At 36.7% G+C, this 22,713-nt stretch overlaps 2 protein-coding genes across 3 annotated transcripts in view; both read right to left on the bottom strand.

The window, feature by feature from the left end:
* LOC100744718 overlaps positions 1-6,312 on the bottom strand; it is a 56,053-nt gene extending 49,741 nt beyond the window's left edge. Inside the window, exon 1 of one of the 2 annotated variants that reach the window (XM_024371957.2) lies at positions 6,054-6,312. The gene's annotated coding sequence lies outside the window, so the exon portion shown is untranslated. The remainder of the gene's footprint in view (positions 1-6,053) is intronic. The other variant, XM_012392698.3, reaches the window with a different exon arrangement.
* A 4,410-nt stretch (positions 6,313-10,722) lies between these two features.
* Positions 10,723-21,810, bottom strand: LOC100742695 (MFS-type transporter SLC18B1-like). Its single transcript, XM_024371967.2, has 8 exons — positions 21,700-21,810; positions 16,251-16,346; positions 14,826-15,116; positions 14,284-14,404; positions 13,977-14,200; positions 13,635-13,810; positions 13,088-13,256; positions 10,723-12,284 (listed from the first exon to the last, which is right to left on the bottom strand). The coding sequence occupies exons 1-8, from the start codon at positions 21,808-21,810 to the stop codon at positions 11,982-11,984; spliced, it is 1,491 nt and encodes a 496-aa protein (XP_024227735.1). The 3' UTR covers positions 10,723-11,981.
* Positions 21,811-22,713: the final 903 nt, after the last annotated feature.

Raw genomic sequence — 22,713 nt, 5'->3', positions numbered from 1 at the left:
CCTGCCGGTCCAACGATCGCCGAAGAATCCGCGACCGAGCTCTCGAAGAAGTCCTGTTACCTTGGTACCGATATGTTAATTCAAAAGTAATAAGGTATTTAGCGAGGCCTCCTTCTCGATCCGGTCGGTGGAACTGGCTGAACGATGACTCGCCTCTGCCAGCCGGACGAATTTTAAATGGTGAAAGTCTCCCCTTACTCGATCGATACGTACGAAAAACGTCGTATCCTACAACGATACGCGAAAAATGTGATCGTACGTTTCGGACCGTCTTCGCTCATCTATCGTTTGGATCGACGTTTCTCTCGACGTAGGAATCGTTTTGACTTTAAAAAGTTGTTTGCGTAGAATTTGATAAAAAGAGGACGTCTTAAACTCGAGTCGGATAAGATCTCTTTTCAGAAAAGGAGGACGATCTTTCGAGTTCAACGGTTTACGTGTAAAATGAAACCGATTGAGTGGATCTCCCTGTGAAATGGCAGAAAAACATTTCGTGTTTGTCTGGTCGAAGATGTTCTGGATAACATTTTTTAACGATAGAGAATATCTCAACTTTGAATGTATCAAATTATGTAATTAGATAATTATGATATTATCGATATTTGAATGAATCTATCAAATTATCGATTAAAATTAATCAATACAAAATTAATAATGAAAAATTTCAGAATTCGAGATCGGAGATTAAATGAAAGTCTTCTTACTCGATCGTTGGGTATTTCTCCACATACATGAACGTGAAAACATATGATCGTTGATGAATATTTTAGAACTACAATGGATCCATTCGTGTCTTACTTGAAAGCCCTTCGTTATTCGCTCGGGCCTTTTTACTGCCTTTTTCAAAGGAAAATCATGCGAATCAGCCATAATTGCGAGATAAAGTAACGCGTTATAAATGACTAAACGTTTATCGGTTTGATTACTTGCGTATTGTCGAACAGGATACGAACAGCATACCGAACAGGATGAAGAATGCGGATTGAACGTATCCAAGAAGCTCGAAAGATCAGATACCTGTCCTGGTTGAAAATATAATATCGGGCGATTCAGAAATTGCGGTCGTTTAAACAATTTCAAGATTAAATTAGACTAAACTTTTTAAATTAAAATAGTTGAAAAATATTCTCTGTTCTACTTCCAAAAAGTATTACTAAGAACAGGAGATTGAAATTACTAAAAAATGTACGTCTTTCGAGTGAAAAATGAAAGAAAAAATGAGATGTCTATCGAATCTGTTGAAGTGGTCATCACTTCTAAGAAAACTCTACATCTGCTCTTTTTAGTTTTCTCAAGCACCGAAGCCATCGACAGCGTGTAAACAAAAGACTGCGACGAAGACAGACCGTAAACGGTAGACAGGCGACGTTGGCTTTGGGATTTTCAGTTATTGGGTAACACAGCTAGCGTGTGGATCTGAACCAACTCAAATTGTATTCTTACTTATAATTACACTTCTATTTAAATATATTTTCTGCCTTACAATTTATCCACGTGTTTTCTCTGTTTATACATCGAATACCCTCAACATAATCGTCGAAATTGTAAATGCACATATATGTGCATATATTACATAAAATAAATGAAAATCGTTTATTTTAAATTACAATTTATCCGTAACCATTTGTAACTAGCAATATCTCTAACGAAAAATAAACGTTTATCGTAGTTATAAATAATTCACGTCAACCGACTATCTCATGACATAACGTGATAACGTTTATTATAAAACATTACGTGCAACGCGTTTGGATGATGGCGCTTTCCATTTACAGATGCATCGATGTTAATAAATGTTCCTTTTGCGATTGATCGTCGTATGTGCGTGCTTACGTAAATAGTATTGCGTATGGAACACGTTTCGTGGCGCACAGATCACAATTCGACACGGTCTTTATACGAACTTTTACATAATCGAACGGTACGAGCCACGATTGTGACCGATCATTATATTCGTTGAAATCGTTTCATCGTTATGAAAGTCCCCACAGAAATGATTTTCCTCGTTAGCGTACGGACGAAAGTCGGTTCACTCTTTTAGCCAACGTAACGGACGAAATGAAGTTTGATTGCTTCACTTGCAAAAGTGTACCGTAAATCGTTCTGGATCGATATAATGGATGCTTATTTTCGAGGAAAGAAAACAAGCAAACACGAAGGGTTTCTTCGTACATTTTCCATTTACAGTTCCCGTTGAAGAATTATTCGTATTGTATTTGTGAAAATTAACGTTCGAGTACCTTTTTAGGTAATTAGAATTTCAACTTCTCATATCAAAAAGACCTAAAATTGAATTCTCCGCTTACACCGTTAAAAAATCTACGTACAATTAAAATCTTCGTTTCTAACATCTCGAGAGACCGATCGTAACGTTCTAGGATTGTGAGATCGAGTCTCGTTTTCTCCTTCGAGGCAAGAACGGAGCTCGTATTACTCGCGGTGTTCGATAAACAGCGAAGCATAACCGTGGCAAGGCACATACGCACGTAGCCAGCTATTTTCGATCCGGTGGCCGTTTTGAAATCGAACAGGCCGCTGTGAATCGGAGCACGCACCGCGGGGTGGTTTGTCGGTGGCTCGTTGCACATACAAGTGTAGCGCCGCAGGTGTAGCCTCGAAGTGACGTCAGAGTCCATTGTTCGCCGCGTGGCGCAGCATCATGGATCTTGAGCTGTTCGCAGTGCAACGACTTTCCTACGTCGCCTTTCTTAGTCGGTTCGTTCTCTTCTTTCTTTCTTTCTTTTCACTCTCTTCTCTTCTCGTTTTCTTTGCTGCTTCGTGGCGTTTCGACCGTACTACAAAACAACGCATAAAGACAGCCGTCTTACGTATGTGTGTAAAGCGAATCGTTCGAAACTTTTAGCTTTTATTCGAAGAATTGGTTCGGTAGAGTTTCGTTAGAGGTAGAATTCGTTGAAAAGTTGAGAAATCGGTCGAACGAGAGATTTTGTTGGAAACAGTGGTTATTTTTAAGACGAGAAGCTGCTTCAATGACATTTCTTTAAGAGTCAAAATCATTTTCAAGGAACCAAGAAGAATAATTAAAAAGGCTTGGAATAAACGGAAAAGAAGGAGAAGCGCAAACATCGTGAGCAAACCACAGATTCGTCAGGGTATTTCCTTTTCCTAATGAATTCGACGAAAGCCTTTTCACCATGTGAGACTCGCGCGCGCGAGTTAACGTGGAGGTCGATGGAATTTCAGACATCAAGGCGAACCGCGGATCTTTTATTTACGTTCGAACCCCCGTTTCCGATCCGTAACAAGGAAGATCTTTAAAAAATCCGCAACCAGCGTGTCCCGTGAACACTGGACCCACGAAGCTCACAGCTCTGCCTGGGCCACGATGCACGCGTCTTCTACAGCCGGTTCGACTGCATTTCATGGCTACTCTACACACACGTGCACTCCACCAATACGACAAAGCGTTTCCCCACGTTCCGTGTGCACCACGTATACACTTTCGATCTCATATGCAAAACACATGGAAACGATTGAGCGAGCCACGGACCGGCCTCGAGTCCAAAGCCTGGCGAAATTTCGCCAGGAACACGATTGATGAATAATGGTGTCGGCGTGAATGGCGAGGAAATTTTTGTTTCTGCAGGATCGCCTCGTGATATAGTGCGACGGATATTCAGTGGGTGGTTGGAACATGCAGTGAGACAAGATGGATCAATTTTTGATTGATTTCTGTATTACGAAGATCACAGATACCAAATACGATAAGATATATTTCCTATCTTTTATAGAAGTGGAATATTTAAATTCATCTCGTCGACCAATTTCATGTGAAAATTATCCTTTCCTTCTGATAAGATATTCAAGTTGAATTTACTGCGCGTATCTACTATACACGTAGATCTGTACATAGGGATATATATAAAGATAATGTAGAAACTGAGCAACAACTTACAACTCACTCTGACAGATAATTACCATAGCCAAGAAAATCTTAATTTTCAACGAATTACGCCGTACCTGGGATTCATTTACAAGCAGATAATTACCAATATTTAAGAAAATCTTGACTTCCCGCTAATTGCCATCGATTTAGACTCTACTTAATGGGTATAACTGTCAATAGCCAAAAAAAGCTTTTTCTAAATTAGCCTAAAATCTACTGAAACTTCTCTAAGGAAATTGGCAACGTCATTAACCGCGTTGTATTTCTCGAATTTTCTAAGCCTCGATCTCACTCCTGTTTCGGCAGATAAAAACTATTAACGTTTTGAGAACATTTTATGCAGAGATTACGTGAGATTACACGTATCAATAACGATTCCTCTGTTTTATCTTCAAATTTAAAGAAACATTTTAGCCATAGAAACATGCGATTGAATCGGAAATAGCTGAAAGAATTCAACAGGATCAAGTATTATACAACTTTTGCAAATATCTCTAAAAATTTCATATACACGCTCTCGAGTTCAAAACGAGAAAATTACGTAAATGTTTCCGCCGTCCAAAAATTCTACCCATTCGAACAAATGAAGCGAATCGAAGAAAGTATAAGAACATATAAGCATCCGATTCCGGTAATTGCTTCCCCTAGCCATGGCACACATACGATAATTTCTCTAGAGTCTATGCACTCTTGGGTTCTTTATCCTACGAAAGAGATCTCAGGACACTTAGAAGACACTTAAGATTCCACCATCTAGCCGCGACGCATTCGTTCGACGTATTAGCCTAGCATGACTCCATCTGTACAGACGCGCACGTAGAAAGGAACACGTCCGTCCGTTCGGCCTAACCTCCCCTTCCCGGACACGCCTGGAATCACAATTTCAAATGTCCTAACCGATCATCCGATCGTCTGCCTAACCCATGCAAAGTCGTAACTTCGTCATAGCTGTTTATCGAACAATACGGACAATTTCATTGATTTGTCATTGAACTTGTTCATTAACGTTGGAAAGATCAATGAAACAATCTTGAAATGTAATTGAAATGATCTTCGGCATCTGTTCTATATCTTGAAATTCTACTTCAAGTGTCCTTGAGAATCTTAAGGAAGTAGTAAGAGTCGTCTTGGATCGTTGATCATTGGAGAGGTTTATAAGCAGTTATTTAAGGCCAGATGATGACGCCCGGTAAGCTTGAAAGTAAATTTTATAGACCTCTTAAATTAAATTACTGGGGAAATAGTAACGTTTAAGAACATCTCCTATTTTTGTTACATTCCTATGTATTGCTTTAAAAAAATGTTCTTTAATTATTTAAGTTTACGAGCTTCGTGATATTAATTTATATGGTTAGGATCTTTTTAAAATCTTACTATAACAACTAATTAAATGGAACTTACGATTATCAGACCACGTAGTGTAATTATGCAGACAATTATTAGATTTGAAGTATCATTAAAACTATCGCGAGAGAGAAAATTGTCTCCAACAGCTTTCCGATTTTCTTATAAATACTAATCGCAACAGTAACTCGCATCGTTTGGTTTGACATTACGACCCTAATTAAGATTTTCCATGACACGAGACTGTCTATTTTTAGCCACGCTATAATCATTCCGTGTAAAGAGACTTCTACGTCTCTATATAGTCTGTTCATCTAACGCACTTTGCATTTTTATGCAACACAGACTGAACAAAGGGCGTTTAGAAGCGAAAGATCGTCGACTTTATCACCGTATCGTGCATTCGAATAACCGGTCAGTGCTCCTGCCAGCCACTTTCTTTGTTACAGCGCAACTCATTTGCAGCAGGGAACTCAATGAAATTAATTCCTAGACCTTAACTCGTTTCCGTAGGGTGCCTGCTGTTACGAGCATAACGGCAACACCTACTCTCAGCCTACTATCTGATACGAACATCCCTATAATTAATGCATATATGTACATACATCGACCAACTTGTACCACGACTGATTTTTCTCAAAGGATCTACCTTCAACATGACAGAAAAACACACGTCTTCCTGTTCCAATAAAATCAACGATCACCAATATCAATCACTCGTTAAACATTCTCAATCTCAATTGCAAAGTATCCGAGAATTTATCGTAGAACGCAAAATTTCCAGTAGCGCGAACAGACTCACCCTCGCCGGCGTTCCTAGATCCCCATGACACTTGGCACACTGGTAAACACAACGATCGTTTCTGGATCCTTTGAAACGTATTGAACAAGTTTCACCGTGAATGTCTCTCTGATATCCTTTGGATCACGTGTACACTCGCGCGAGCAGTTTACGACGACCAATTTCGGGGTGAAAAATCGCGACGTGACGAAAGAAACGCGGGAAAACACGGACTGACCGGACGCTGACGAGACGAGCGCGATCCGAGGCCTTCCCTCGCGATGGAAACAGACTTTGGGCCCCCGAACTGGCCGCTGCTCTCGGTCACAGGACCCAGGACACCGTGCGCATGCGTCGAGAAACCCCCACCATGGTGAATTGGGTCTCATGGTGGGGAAACCAACCGGCAACCCTCTTACGTGGACCTGCTTGTTTTCACGACGTCCCATGCACACCCGATTCGTCCACCTGCGGATTTTCCTGCTCAGGTGGCAGCACCTCATCTGACACCCGATTCAGCCGGTGTTTATTACAGTGGCGTAAGAAGGGATTTTTTTTTCAATAAGCAGGGTTTCTACGTTGAATTCAGTGAATTGCGATGGTGCAAGCTGTGGAATTTATTTGAATTTTTTGGGAAATTGCAGAAGGTGGATTTCACGATTCATGTTCCTTTGGTCTAATTTTATTCGTGATTCTTTATTTATTTTATTTCATTTATTTCTATTGTTCCGAGGGTTTAACTCTTTTTGGAACGAACTCATCAAAGCTAAAAAGGAGTTTCTTATCTCTCGGTCGTTTTTATCTAAAATATAGTTGCAGATATTAAACGGGGTAGACAATACTTGGAACATATTTTGAAATCTCTGAAAAGTGTAATGCTCGTACATTACAGTTTTGTATTTTTTGAAATAACGCTTGAATCGAAGGAATATGTATTAGGTTTTCTCATATGTGTTCGTATCTTTCAAAAGGTTAGAGCGTCGATAGAGATTCAATTCAACTTCCATATGCTACAATTTGTTTCTAAAGTGGCAGTTTACATATATAAAGTGCAATTAAGCTGAATATATGAATATTATCTATTGCACAATCTTCTAACAAATTATCTATTATGAATCAGATGCGACTTAACGTAAAAACAAATATATTGTTTACATAATGAAGTATATTGAAATATGTTTACTCGAAATTACTATGTAATTTTGAAGTTCAATTACTATCCTTGCAATGTCTTATGTAATTATTTCCGCTCTTTTTTTATACGATATTCTATACATCACGACATCGAGACATCCTGGCAGCGATTTTATTACGTTTTCCTTTCATAATTTATTATCTCGAGGTGTAATTTGGAAGTGTCCCTTGAAACTAGTACAGTGTACAGTGTATAATAATCTCCGGAGCACTCAAAATTATTATCGAAGACGTACAGGATTACCGGCCAACCCCCTTCGTGAACCTGTTCCTTTTCATCTTGAACACTATTCACCTGTGGGTATTCTCGTTCGCCTAATCCTGGCGCCGCATTGGCGTATGAATGATCTCTTCCGCTTGTTTATGATTTCTAGTTTCTCGGGTCTTGAAGAACTTGATTCTTCGATATTTTAATGAAAATGTTGCTACGAAGAATCGATACGATCATCGTATGAGAAGTTATCGTCAAGATTATTCTTTAATTTCAGTAAAATAATATAAATCATAAAGCGGTTTTTAATGCGATTAAAACACCCAATACTCGGTGTAATCTCCACTATAATAAATCTTTTGAACAGTTCTCATAAAAGTTCCAATTCACTGAGCAGAGACAAACATACTCCTCGGTGTTGAATTCTGCCAGCAATTTTCTCTTATGCGGCGCCACTTTTGTTTTTCATTCTAAATAAAAAGTCGATGAATAAGGAATTAAACGGTAACATGGAAATGTTCTACGTTGTTCCAAGAAAAACTCAGAACTGTTACATAGTTTGCGTAAATCATTCACTTTTTTTGCAAATTTTTCTTCGCATTACGCAAGTTAATCGTACGGCCCATTACGTTTCGTTTGCGTCCGCCCGGTAATTACGTGGTTAAGCGTAATAGTAATATATTTTCAGACATAATTGGACGATATATATTGGACATAATGGAACAATAAATTCGTACTTTTGTCGCTAGCTTTCCCCGTATACGCGAGCTCATGATCGTCGTTATAAATTTTCGAAACATTTTGTCGATGCTTACGTAATTATTTCACTGTTGGACAGCGTGTAACGTCTGATTACATAAAGTCGCTACCATTAACTTTAATTGTGCTTGGCTAACGAATTCATTATGCTAATACGAGAATGATAGAAATATATATAAATATATATAATAATATTTAATTGCCTATATAAATAGGCAATTAAAATAAAAGTATAATAGTAAAATAGATTATATTTTAGCAATTGTTTGTAAGATGTGAAAAAGGTTTCGAAGTTATAAAGAGGTGTATTAAAAGAGCATTTACACGAGAGTAGTATCGATTGGAGGAAATTCTGATACTCTTAACGCCAATGATATAATAAATATCAAAGTCGAGGAAACCGTGTGGTTACAAATGTGCAAACAAAGGAAAGAGAAAAAAGAATCATCGATCAGATGATTATCTCAGTAGCTGTGCCCTCGACCGTGCTGCTTCTTCCTCGATTCCTAGACGATACGTTCTATCTGGAAGAATTTCGCATTTGTTCGTTGAAAAAGGCGAGGGGAAAGGAGAAGAAACCGAGAGGAAAAGGGACTAAGCTGCATCAACGGACAGTTGGATGCACATCGTTGACCTCACCGTACGTTAATAATTCACTCCTCTTCCTTTCGTACCTTCGGTTCGCTTTCGTGCTCGTTTGTGTGTTGAAAAAATAATTACGATCGCCTCGTACAGCGTCCATCGTCTTCAAACCCTCCTTCTGTTCGCGTCTGTTAATTCGTCTTTTCTAATTTGTATCTACCGTTTTCTTTGACATTCCTTTCTCGTCTTATCAATCTCTCAGCGTTCATCGCTTATCACTTCCACGTTTATTACTTCCACGTTTATCTCCTAACGTGGTAGAGCAGTTTACCAGACTAAACTTGGATAGAACTTGGTGACAGATCGGTGACAGAATCGTGACACACGATTCAACGAGCGTCTGCAATATTTAATGGCGGAATAAATTCGCACGTGCCTCGGGAGAAATGCCGCGTCACGCGGAGAACAGAGTAATTTCCGGGCAAGTCGATGCACACCGGCGAATGGAAGAGAACAAAACAGAACCGAGTGGAATACATAGCAGGGAATACAGTCACGATTATAACACGCGTACGTGTTGCTTTACGAGCTGCGAATTCGCGCGGGGGTGACTCGCTGGCGAAATTTACGATCGAGTTATCGGACGTCGAACCGGAAGTAGCGGGACGCGACGCGTTCGCTGTCGTCTTAAATCAGAAACTACCGGTGCATACGCTTCGATAATAGCAGCGTGGATCCAGTACAGTAGACTTTGAACATTGGATAAAATTACTGTCGATCAAGAATCGTATGTATCTTGTCGACACTTAAAACAAAGCTATCAAACCTGTCAAAGTTAGATTAGAAGAAGAAAATTAGTTTTGGTCGTTTTTGAGAAAATTAATATCGATTTCTATTATTAGGTAGAAACATTACTTTCCTTTTCGCCGTGTCGATTTAATTGTAATCATCTGTATACAATTAAGATACCTACAGTTAAAGAAGAAATATCCAAATTCAGTAACAGATATAACATAAGAGTTAACATCCACCAAAACCCATTAGTGAGCCAATTACTTGACACGACGGATCAGATCCGCAGACTAAAAGGACATTACCCTTTAGATTTAAGCATTAGATTCAACTAGAATCAAACATACGATAAACACTTATTATCCAAGCTGTAGTACCACGCCAGAATAATTTACTTATAATTCTCAATGAGAATTGATTGTAAAATTCTACCAAATAAAAAAAAAATCTGTATACCACAGATATGTAACATCATGTAGATATACATCAAAGGTTGGTAGTCATCGAGCAAGGTAACATCATTATGTAAGTGGTTTAAAAATGTAGAAGTGGCTTAAAACCTGGCTAAAAGAAATGTCTGTCTATGAAGTTATATTTGGAAATGTATCACTGTACCGAGAGTATATTATTCAATAGAATGAAACACAAAATATTTTGACTTCTATAAATATATTCGATAGCAAGGAAACGCTGTTTAATGTAACTGATTACGTAACAATATCGTTTTGTAAAGCATTATCTATAATAAGTTTTCAATTTAGTTGTAAAAGTAAAATAAGACGAGAACAGGGAACTAGTTTTACTTGGAACTCTGGATGACCAGTGCCGGTAAGGTGAATCATCGACAGAGAAACTATCGATTTCCATGGGTGTCGTTGCACATGCACGTGCACGCAGCGTCGCGCAAGCGGCGTCAGACCAGGATCGCTATTGTTCCAAAAGAATTCACATACGTGCGTGGGTGTGTCGCGAATGCGCAAATGCCTTGGAATTTTAAGGGTATGTAGAAAACGCGACACGTTACTCGCGATCGAGAGTGAAAATCTATGTTGAATGTAAGTCACGACTCGAGTTGCGTGAACGGCTACTTTTTATGAAACTCAACGTTTTATGTTAAGTAGAGGATTCATTAATTACAGCGATACCAGAGAATATTAAATAAAAATGTTGTTTTTATTAAAGATACGTTGAAATATAATTACTCCATGATATCTAACATAATCGAAAAGATATCATCGACGAAGTACATTGATAGCGATAACAATTAAAATTATGCGCGAGTGCATGTAAGTACAATCCTTTCGTAATTTGTCTTTGATGATTTTGATGCGACGAAAATTCGATAGCAACAAACTTTCGTCGATATTAAGCTGTTCTTTATCAAAAAGATTTTGTTTGTACATGAGATTTCCGTTTTAGGGTCGTGCCTCTTATTAACTGCAAGTAAAAGTCCATTAACGATGATAAAAATTAAATTCTTTGTTAGGAAAATAATTATTTTCTAATCTATTGATTTATTTATCAGTGAAATATAAGTGATTTCACTTCTTTTCAAAATGTTTCATTCGTTAAAAATAGCTGTTCTCGATCGATTACACTTGACACTTAAAGCGTAGAAATGTGTTCTGCATCTGCATCCTGAGAATACTGTTTGAGACATCTGAGGCTAAATCTGTGCCTTTAGTAACCCTAGTATCCCTTCAAATCTGCCATTTCTTCAATTGGAGACGAGTGACGAAAGGCAGAAGCGCGTTTATTTTTTCTTTTTCTTTACTTTCCCATAAAGAAACGACATATCCTAAATTCGATCCTTCGATAAAAATGTTTTTGACTCTTTCGTTGTGACGATAAATTCTTTTAGATTATGTAATAATCGAGTTAGATGGATTCGTAAGACAGTTTCACTCGCATAAGAATAGTAAAAAGTTTTTACCAAGCAAATTAATCCTATTCGATGTATTTATCATATAAACACAAGTTAAATAAATAAGAATTATATTTCACACCGTGAACCCATTTCTACCGCGTACAATTTTTATCAAAAAGTATTCTAAAATAGCAAAACTCATATCAGTTTCAAAGTTTCGACCGGTAATGTATAAAATTATTTCAATTATTAAAATTATTTCAATTATTAAAATTATTTCAATTCGAACATTTTTCAATAATTTTCTTCCTCGGTCGATCGATAACCTTGCGTTTCTTTTTTACCATTTTTACTCGTTAGTTACTATCTGGTACGCAAAGAAAGAATCAAAACGCACCCCGCCATAAATCTTTCTACCCTCGTAAATACGACCGAAGAGGTTTTCCCAAACGTTGAGTTAGGCTCACGAAGCTTGACAATACTGCCGGGCACGACCCTATCCGAGATTTTCCTATCCGTGTGTCACATTGAATGGCTGCAGCCATCACGTGGTCAACTCTAGATACCTTTTCGTCTCGATCGAACCATAACTATGGGAATAACGGCCGCTGTACGATGCTCGGGACCAAGCACCGGCTCTGTTCGAATAACTGTTGCACACGATCAGGGAGTTCATGCCGCTGGGCCTATCGATCGGCACTCCCTGACCGCGAACATGACGATGACTTCCGCTCCGCGAGCGTTCGCTGTCCGTCAACGGTATCCTTAAGTGTTCCGTCGCGCTGATCTCTGTGTATTGTTTATGGCTTTGTGTGCAGACGCTTAAGAACACTGCCGCCATCACGCCCTGAAAGATAATCCGAGAATTTTTATTTAGAATCGATCTGAAGATCGTTGTAAGGCAATGTTTTCTATCCTTTCTTGAATCGCGACCATCTTTTATAATAGGTAAATAAAACCTGTGATCTCTGCCTTCGAATTTAAGGAAGGAACGTATCGAATAAGACAGTGAGAACACGTTAAAAATATTCCAGAATATAATTGTATATTTAATCTGTAAGGATTACGATTGCCAATTAAGATATGCATGGTGTATTAAGATACTATATTTTTATTTTCAAGAGAATGGAATTGGCCTTTAAATCTTTAAGATGTGTTCGCTTTGGGAAAAGATACGCACACTCTTTCAAATGATGCGTCATTCTAAATCATTCTACCTAGTGAAATCGTTTTCTACGACTTTCGTTCACATTCTTCCTTTTAGAGTGTAAATCCGGCCGGCAAGGCCGCGCAATTTTTATCTTTTTCATCAGGGACCTATTTCTCAGAAATCTGCTCTGTGTTCGCAACATCGTAATGAAGGTCCGACTGTATAACAATCGGGTGTCTTTAGAATTTCTTGGAACGTGTCGTTAAGTGTTGAATTTGATGGGAATTTGATTGGTGCGATTATTTTGATGAATTTGGAACTTTTTTTTCACAAGGATCTCAAATATTGATATTAAAATTCAACTTTGAGAGATCGTTATCGAATGATTAAGAAACTGCAAAATTAATTTTTGTCGCTAGGGGGAGTTTTAAATTTAATCTTTATTACTAGAGAGGAAGGGTTTAAATTTAATCGTTGCCATTAGAGAAACGATATCTTACCACAAGCATGTGAAGAAACACGATGAACATAGTAGCATTTCGAAATCCAATATTGTCCAATAAAATTCCTGCTACGCTCGGACCAATAAATGCTCCAAGAGCAAACGTGCTGGTCCATAGTCCACTGATTAGGCCGTAGGTCTCCAGATTATTTGAAAATCCGTATTGTCTAAACATTACAAACATTATTTTCAGTAGTCAAGCCACAATGAAGTAGTTATAATTTCTGTTCAGTGCTAAAAACTTGAACTACAAATCTTAATACACGTAACTCATCACTAATTTGTCGATTCTAACACTTTTTACTAATCTCAATTTATTTTTCGCAACTCCCTTTTCAATTTCAAGGTTGCAAGCACTTGAGTTTACATTTTTAAATTTGCGTATTCTAAAATTCTTTCTAAACGCAGAACTTTAATCGTGGTTCTTTACGCATAAGAAAGAGTTCAGCTATGTAGGGTTAATGTCCATTATTAAAAATAGCTATAAATATATCTAAACGCAAGCAGACTAGATAGAGAATTAATAATTTGTTATGTTAACGTACATCGATGTCCTCAATGCATCCGTGAAACTGGCAACCAGCTGTGCAGCCATGCCTAAACCGTGAACTACCAGACCACAAATTGTCATCCAAAGCGTAGTCGAACACGGTATGAAAGGTGCTGGACCTACTAAACAAAATCCTACGACCACGAGAATGCATCCAGCTACGGTGGCCACCTGGAAATTTAATTCAAATTGAAATTAAATCACATAGGATTGAAAACTACGAATGAGATAAGTTGACGTAGAAAATCGTGAAATAACGAGGAATTTAAATTAGTGAAGATCTAGTAGTATTAGTAGGGTGGTTAATAAATAATTAGTGCAACATTTCGATAGTTACTTTTGGATGTGAATGCTTATCGCAGAGCCAGCCCCACGCAGGAGCGGTAATGGCATAAGTGCCACCGTTAATGACAAACATTAAGCCCAGAACGATAGGGCTCAGGTTAAATTGCCTTAAATGTGGCTCAAGGGTAGCTTGCAAAAATCCTATGCTCATGCTCGTCGCGATTATGGATGATGTGGCGATCAGTACGCCTGGAATTCTCAACGCCTTCGTCACGCCTGTAAAAATATTTTAAATTCACAATATTTATCTGCATCTCTGCTATTTTTTCTTGTATAATAATTTATTGTTAAAACCTTACCTACTGTACTTTGAGTTGCTTCGCTGCTGTTAGGGTGAACCGGTAGAATAAAAATGGTCATAACTGCAGTCGTAAAGAGGGCTGATCCTAAGACAACAAATGGCGTCGTATATCCACCGACCTGTATTGAAAATATTGACAAAAAGATTACATACCCTTTATTCATATATCGATTTTTAATTATCCAATTTAATAATTCACGCGTATTCTATTAAATTTATTAAATTTTTCGATTAAGAGAAAATTCTGATATTCAATTAGTCGTTACAATGGTACTCATTCGTTAAACAAAACAAAATATCGAAACAGAGAGTGTCTAACATCCTAACATACAAACAAGTTCTGTATGCTCCACTTTTTTCTCCGAGTAAATCGTAAAAGGTTCATTGTTTTAAATTAGAACCGCTAGATGTTACTTAACCTCGATCATTCCGAGGAAAAAGGATCAAACATCTTCGAATAATTCACAACGTACTACCTTTAATGGATTTCAAGAAAAACAGTAGATCGATACGAAAATATTTGGAAGCGCATTGGTCTACCTGATAAAGGGCACCGCCAACAGTTGGCCCGACAATGAGACCCAGGCCAAAAAATGTCTCCAAGCTGGCAAAGGTGGTAGCGACGCTATCCGGGAATTCCTTGGCGATAATGGCAAAGCTGGCGGTGAGAAACGCCGCATTTCCTATAGCCTCGACGATTCTAATCACGAACGAAAGGACTATAAAGGGATAATGGCCGTTCACCTTGTCCAGTAGACCGAAGAAGATGGCGCAGGTTCCTGTCGTCAGGATGCCGCCGTTGAACAATAATTTTGGTCCGATTCGATGTAACTAAGCACGTGAATGGTAGTGAATGCAATCAACGTTGAAGTACTTGAGGAAAAGTAGATAAAAGTAGACAAAAAGTTGGACGAATATTCTAGTGTGTAGGTAATGTAAGTAAAATCCATTTTCTCTAACTTCCTTTTAAATCGTAAAAATAGAAAACCCGATGAATAACAAAAGTCTAAAATTATATTTCAACATTTAGAATTCTAAAACTTGGTTTTCTTGTTCGTCAAAACAAATCATAAATGAGTAGTTACGCGTTTCTCTGGTTTCAACATTGAACTAAGCATAGTTCAAAGCGAAAAATAGATTTGTTACGAGTAGAAATACGAATAGCTATGGTGCAAGTGTTTTGGTAGCCGACGGGCGATATTTTATCGTTCAGACCTTTTGATCGCGTTATTCTTTTCTTTCTTACCGATAAAGATACCCTTTTATTGAAAAAGGGACTTTTTCTCCGTAAATACGATAAGGAGGAGGGACATTTGCTGTGTGTACCATATAGATTAAACGATTGATTAATTTTAGACGCTTTTTTTCCTTCGTTTATTTCAATTTAATAGCTTTATTTAGACCCATGAACGTGATCGTTCGGGTATTTCGTCAGAGTAAGGGGAAAAACAACGCTGATAAAAGTGACCGCCTAAAAGTAGGCAATCTCCGACATCTAAGTATACGAAGCTGTCGTCGTTTAGGGTCTCGTATCTTCCTACATCTTTAAAACTTTAGGATTTGAAGGAAACAGAATTGCTCGCTCAATTGTTCTTTTTTCAATCCTTGTCAATTTTTTGAACCAACGTCTCTCTTATACACATATACATTTTGAATATGCTTTTTCAACTATAAGTATAATCTATATATATATATATCTAGTTTCTTTCTCTTTGACATAGCAAAAATGAAATCAGTGTAAAATTTCTAAAAAATTCGCAAAAAATCGACTAAACTTTCTGTCACCAACTAATAAAAGAAGAAGATTTCATCATAAAGAAAGTAATATATTTGAAGAGTAAATTCTAAAATTGTAAATATAATAGAATGAAGATTTGTTATATATGTTGGTGTATAATAATTAACTGTTATAAATATTATCCAAGGATCAATACAAAATTATGGTGTAATAATTATTTTACTCACGTATTGTCCATAAACGGGGCTGATGATAAAGACGATGAACTCGAAAATTCCAAAGACCAATCCATATTCTGACGGGGATGCTCCTTTTTTCTCAGCCTGCAAATGAACAGATAAGAAAATGATGAATTACGATCGATCAAAGTATAATAAACGCGTGCAATTTTTCATACAAATTTTCGATTTTACGCGAAGGAATACGAAATGTTAGACGATTCCGTGTTATTGCTACGCATTTCGTCGCATTATCACGCGTTCGACTGCAATTAACGCTGGCCATGATAAATGCCGATAAACTTTAGACACTTCACAACAGCAGAGAATCACGAACGTGGATAGGAAACGATTTCAGAAAGCAAGGAAATCTTCTGTCATTGGATTTTTAACAGTAGGCTCGTTGTCGCTGATGTTTGATTCGAAATAATAACTTTTACAAGAAATTCTATATTTTTCACGAAGATAGAAAATGAAAATTACGAATCGTACGAAGACTTGGAAATTTTTAGATGGTCGAATGCCAGGAAAAGCTTCCAAGTTTCTCGAAAAATAATGATGTCTAAATTATTCGAATAAATCTCAAAGTATTATATGTATATAACATTTCAAAGTTATATATAACGTGTACGATTTTGTGTTACACTTTTTCGACATCTTCTCAAATCAAAATCATCTTTACCCAAATATAGCTTGATAAAATATTCAGAAAAAACATATAATCTTTATGCTTCGAAGTTAAGATTAACAAATTTAGAGTATATTTAAGTACATTTGGATGATTAGCCTAAATAAATTTGTACTCTAGATGATGTAGCTATTAAATTAATCGGAATGAGATAAGGAACAGTATTCAATGAAACTTACGAGGAGAATTTCGCTATGGCTACGAAAGCTGATGAAACTTCATGCTTGGATTGATCCGTTTGACTTTTAGTCGAATTTTTGTGCTCCATTTCGACGAATAATCGTCTGTTATCGCATGTAATCATATTACACGGTGTCTTGTTTACCACAGACAAATTATACCTACTAAGTCGATGAAACTGATCAAAGTTAATTTTTAAACGCGTGTACGTTGCCCTGTTGCTCTTTCATTCGTGAAATCTTCGTTCGCAGAGTGTTAATCGTTGTGATAGGAGGTTCTGACAATGAAAAAAAACTCGTTGATCGACAAGAATCGTGTATTTCGTGTTACAGGAGTAAATAACGTGATTAGGATGCGTCAGATCCTTGGTTTGATTTAGAAACTTAGATAGGAAATTGTGTAAAGGATATTGCTTTTGTAAGTTGAAAATTACGTTTATAAATAAATATTTTTCTATTTCAATGTTATTTACCCATTTCATAAATTTACTTTTCCCAATTCTTTAACTTTATCCTTAAGGCAACGGCGCACTTGCAAAATGTTATTTTATTTTCTCCTTTAATAAAATTCCTATAAACCCGCGAAACATCTTCAGCGTTGGAGACAGAATTAACTTGTATTCATTTGTATCTATGTTTTAATCGTCATTAAAACGAAGCTCGTTGTTAATTACTTCCTTGTATCTAAATTACCATTCATATTTCTCTAATATCTTCGCAAGAGATAATTAGAATCTGCACGTGCTGTGCTGTGTACATACGATTGTATTCTAATCAAAGTGTTTAGTACACGTACAGTGGGATTATGCGCACATATGTGGTAATACTATAATGAAGACTTCCTGAAAATCTGGAATAGAGATCAAAACATGAATTATCTCCCTTCATTATGAGTACAGTGTATTCTAAAATAGAACTCTAACAATAACAAGAGATAACAAAGAGAAGTAATTCTTACTTATAGAGGATAGCATAATTACAAAGATACGTGGCAGGAAGATATACGTTATATATATTACATATAATAGTGTAACTTTTTAGCCTATAAATTATTTAATTAAAAAAGAGTTACAATTTTCCTTTTAATATTTATGAATTACTTTTTCTACCTTTTATGGTATCGGAATATTCGATCTAAGATCATTTTTCAGTAGGTAAATGTCGTTTAAAAAAGGACTGGAAAAGTAGTTGATAGATCGATACAAGACTAGAAATCTGGAAAAACGGACAAGTAAATATTTACGTTAAATATGCAAAAGTCACATCATTGTAATACGCTGAAGTTTACGATGTATCTTCATATAAGCAAGTATGTTTACTAAAGTAATAAAACGAAAGTAGGATTTTAATCGATAAACAAATTTTTACGACTTCTAAGATGTGAAAGATGAAAAGAAAGATGGAAAAGAAAGTTCGTTAAAAAAATTTTTTTTTCTACAAATACAATTAGAAAATAAATTAGGATAGTTTCGTAGGAAACGCAACATTCTGTTCTATTCTTTGGTGCGTAACATTTCGATCTTTGCGATAATTTCAATCTAGAATCGTACATAAAACGCTTAGTACACGAGTATGCGTCATCGATAACTCTCGCCCTGTATGAGATGTGAATCATCGAAAAAATAATCGAAACTGTTATTTCAGTATTCCATAATTAGCAGCGTCTAACTCATGGTTAATTTATTTGTGGCACGACCGATTATCGTTCCAGAATTATCATTTACACGTAAGCTTCGCATGTTTCATCGCGAAAATCCTTTTTACAGTTACTTCTTGTTACTTCAAACTATCTTACATCACCTACGAAGATTTTAATTTAAACAATTTCTACGTCTTAATCTTGTGAAATTTTTTAATATCAGATTCAACGTTTTAATCTTCGAAATTTCTTAAGCCGGTTCGAAATTATTTCCTCTAATTAGTGTTATATAAACGTATAAAGGTGATTCAGTGATTTCAAAGAAGAAAATGAGAATAGACGATAGCTTTGTTCGACTTGCGTGAAATGGAAATTTCTAAGCAGAAAATCAAGAGCAATACAAAAGTTCGTACATTAGTTTATTATCAGAAAATGTCATTAACATCTCTAGTTAAAGAGATTGAAACGTTTATCCGACGAGGCATCTACGTTTTGTATTTCTGAGATTATAGCGCGATACACTTGTGCATCGCACAATTCGTTTATCGGATGATACATTTCAATTTACATACTGGGAAGTTGCTGTTCTACCTTTTCAAAAATTACATTTGCCGCTATTCAGTTTGAATCATTGAAAACAGAGAACAAAAATAAATTCCTTTTTATAATCGTTGAATTACTGTATTTGTATGATTTAATTCTATACTTGGAATAATATTCAACCAAGAAGCAACCAAGTTAAGAGATAAATCGTGGATTTTATGTTATCGGTGATTATCAAAGGCAACATTTTAATTCGCGTCATATCTCTTGAACTTTCACATCTAAAATTTGTATTTTCTTTAATTTTATAACATATAAGCAAAAAATGACGAGATATGTGGAGGAATTTAGGAAAAGTAACATCACGTAAGCATCAGCAATGATCGTGGCCAGTTTCGTCAGGATTTTCTTAATATTTTGTTTATTTTTGATATCGAAGAGTCTCATTTTGTTAAGTCAAGTTGAGTTTGGAGCGTAAACCTCAGATTAAAGAGTACTTGAAATTAATATTTGGACACCAAAGGAAGCTCTTGTATTTAAGTTTGTAAAATTGAATAATTCGTGATATTTCAATCTTTCTTAATTAATATTATTTTCGAATAGAATCGTAGCCATTTAAAGTTAATAGTTACGGGATTATATGGTGTATCAAAATACAGTATTTTTTTTGTTTGCAACATTTTAATTGTCGACGATACAATTTTAATAGACCAATGGCCTCAAAAAACAATTTCGATAATTTAGATAACATTACAATTTCCGTGTAGCAAAAGAGAAACTTCCACGTTCGCTATATTCCAGCCAATTTGTTATTTTGCATATTTCCCTTACAATCTTTTTTATCAAGCATACGAAGAATGTAGTATAATTTACGAGAGTTAAACCATCGTTCCTCTTTATGAAAGAAAGATTACTTGTTTTCCAGCAGGGTTACAGATTTATTTATAAATATTAAGAAAACAATTGTAGTATCGATAAACTTTCAAATCTGACTGACGTAAACGACGCCACAACGAGACATTTTTACGTTACACAATTTGTACGGTCTCCATGAATCGTACGCGCAAAATTATTTCAATAGACATTGCAATTTTGTTAAACGATGATTAAACGCTCAGACAATATTATCATAATAAAAATTCATCGAATAAACATCGATGTCAAAAACTGGAATTCTTTCTTCGCATTTTTCAAACACAACTGAGTAAATTAATGACTCGACAGATCATGCATGCTGCATTAATTGGTAATTGCGTCCCGATTTATGTTAGCCTGTCACTGACGATGAGATTAATTTCCCTCAAACGCTTGAATCGGATCGAGCAAACTTCGTGTATTATCAGGATAATTTCTTCACTGAATTTTTGTACCGTCGGATAAACGATCGCGAATTCTGAAGGACTATCCTCGTAGTTCGTATTTCTCTATTTTTATGCGATTAATTAAGACAATTCTGCGTAAACAACGAAATACATGGGTAAAAAATCTCGGTAAGAAACGACGATATTTTTCATTTTTTTTTTTTTTTGCACTATGTCCCTGAATGTTTCGCGACAACGTGATTCTTGTGTGCAGAATTATTGTAGATTTTTCAGCAAGCGTCGCGTGGATAGCGATTATGTTTCTTAATGAACCACGTAAATTGATAACTCGTACTCGAGCAACGATATTTAACCCTTAGCCAGACGGATCGATAAGCGGTGATTATTATGGAAAACGTTCTTTCGATCACAAAACAACTTATCAACGTATGCAAAATTTCTTTTCCTTGTTCGCATCTTTACAGCGTTTTCTTGACGCATATTTTCAAATGTGTTTCTCCACTATCCGATACGCCTCTGTCGACACAGTTTGATAAAACAGATTCGATAGCGGCGAAACATTCTAGGGAGTTTTAGGTTGCTCCTCAACAAGTTGAACGAATTTACATTCCATCGTTGTAATGATAATTTTCATTTATCACAGCATTCTTTCTTCCACGAATAGCATCGAACGTGATCGTGGTGTTATCGTTTCGCCAGGACTCATTGATCGTAATTTAATATCTTGCACAAACTCGAGTAACCTCGTAAACGCAATATAATTTCAATAACTGTACGCTACAATGTTTCGCTATTTGTTCTATCAATTAACGATAACGATACAAATTGAACAAAGGTTAGGAATAACATTTTGTAAGAAGAAACTAATTGCCAACTCGAAAGAACAATTATTTTCAATTCGTTCGCTGATAATAAGGTCAACAAGGTTGACTTTGACCCACGAATGCGTTTGATTTACTTAAAAATGGCGTCCAAACAAATTGTTTACAAACAATACTAAACTACAATGGTCAACATTTGTGTTCACGCGTGTTCCACTCGAACGAAAGTAGAAATTCCTTCGATTTCCTACTGTCTTTTTACTCACCTCCTGCGGATAGAACGGCGCCTGTAGCGATACACAGATCGCGTTCGCGAAATCGGCGATGCTGATGACGATCAGTGTGAGCCATTGCCTCTTGGTGAATTGAGCCATCATCTTGGCCTTCCTTTCCCAACAACTTCGAAAGACAACACCAACGACTTTCACGATCCTCTGTCTCGACGATTCGCGCGTTACAAATCGTGTTCGTCGCGTTGCATCAGCAACCACCAACGTCGGAATCGATCGGTCTTCGACTGACCGTTGATCGTTCGGCCCACCCTTATCACCGATTTGTCGTTGCAAACGACGAGCGTACGCGAACGTGTAACAGTTTGTTCCCGGTTTGATCTCGAAACGCTTGTGACTCGACTATCCAAGGAACCAGTTACTTTTCAACAAGACAATCTTTGGCAAGCAACAGAAGAGACAAAGAGGGAGAACGAAGCAGGGTCAGAGGTCGAACGATACGCATTCTACCAGCCTACCACGATTCTAATTTCCATTATCAGCCAATATTAAACAACCTCTACGTTTCGTTTCTTGTTTCAATTGCTTCATGATCGTGCTAATGGATCGTTGGTCGACGTACGAAGGAATTTTCTTCCTTTTTTCTCTCTTTCTTAGGCGATCATTCGTGGACGCAATAAGGGAGTTTTTTAGCTTTTCTTTTTTTATCGAAGAATTCTAAGGGAATATGATTTATCTGATACAGCTACGACAACGATGATTCATTATTTTTTGTAACAAAATACTAGTTAACCGTACGGATAAAGGAAATGGAATTAGCGAAGCCTTTGACGATTTTTGTCTTGATTTCTATGTAAGTGCGATACGCGGAGAAACTTGTGGTCTTATTAATTTAAGAAACTTGTAGAAAATGAATATGATTGGTTGGTGTACGAACCTATAGAAGAAGTTTGGAGATGATTATTATTATGAACATTTGATTGGTCGTTCGATCAAAAATTACCCTCTCGATCGATTTGTGGAACGTACGGAAAAGAAATTCTGGTTAGC

This window comes from Bombus impatiens, unplaced genomic scaffold (assembly GCF_000188095.3).
Source record: "Bombus impatiens unplaced genomic scaffold, BIMP_2.2 scf_0051, whole genome shotgun sequence".
Taxonomy (NCBI): Eukaryota; Metazoa; Arthropoda; class Insecta; order Hymenoptera; family Apidae; genus Bombus; species Bombus impatiens.
This window is presented reverse-complemented; position numbering and strand designations above follow the sequence as displayed.

Coding starts and splice junctions, on each gene's coding strand:
- LOC100742695 (XM_024371967.2), bottom strand. CDS start 21,810: ATGATGGCTCAATTCACCAAGAGGCAATGGCTCACACTGATCGTCATC. Junction 16,347..21,699: donor CGCCGTTCTATCCGCAGGAG/GTGAGTAAAAAG, acceptor GTTCATTTGCAG/GCTGAGAAAAAAGGAGCATC. Junction 15,117..16,250: donor GCCCCGTTTATGGACAATAC/GTGAGTAAAATA, acceptor TCACGTGCTTAG/TTACATCGAATCGGACCAAA.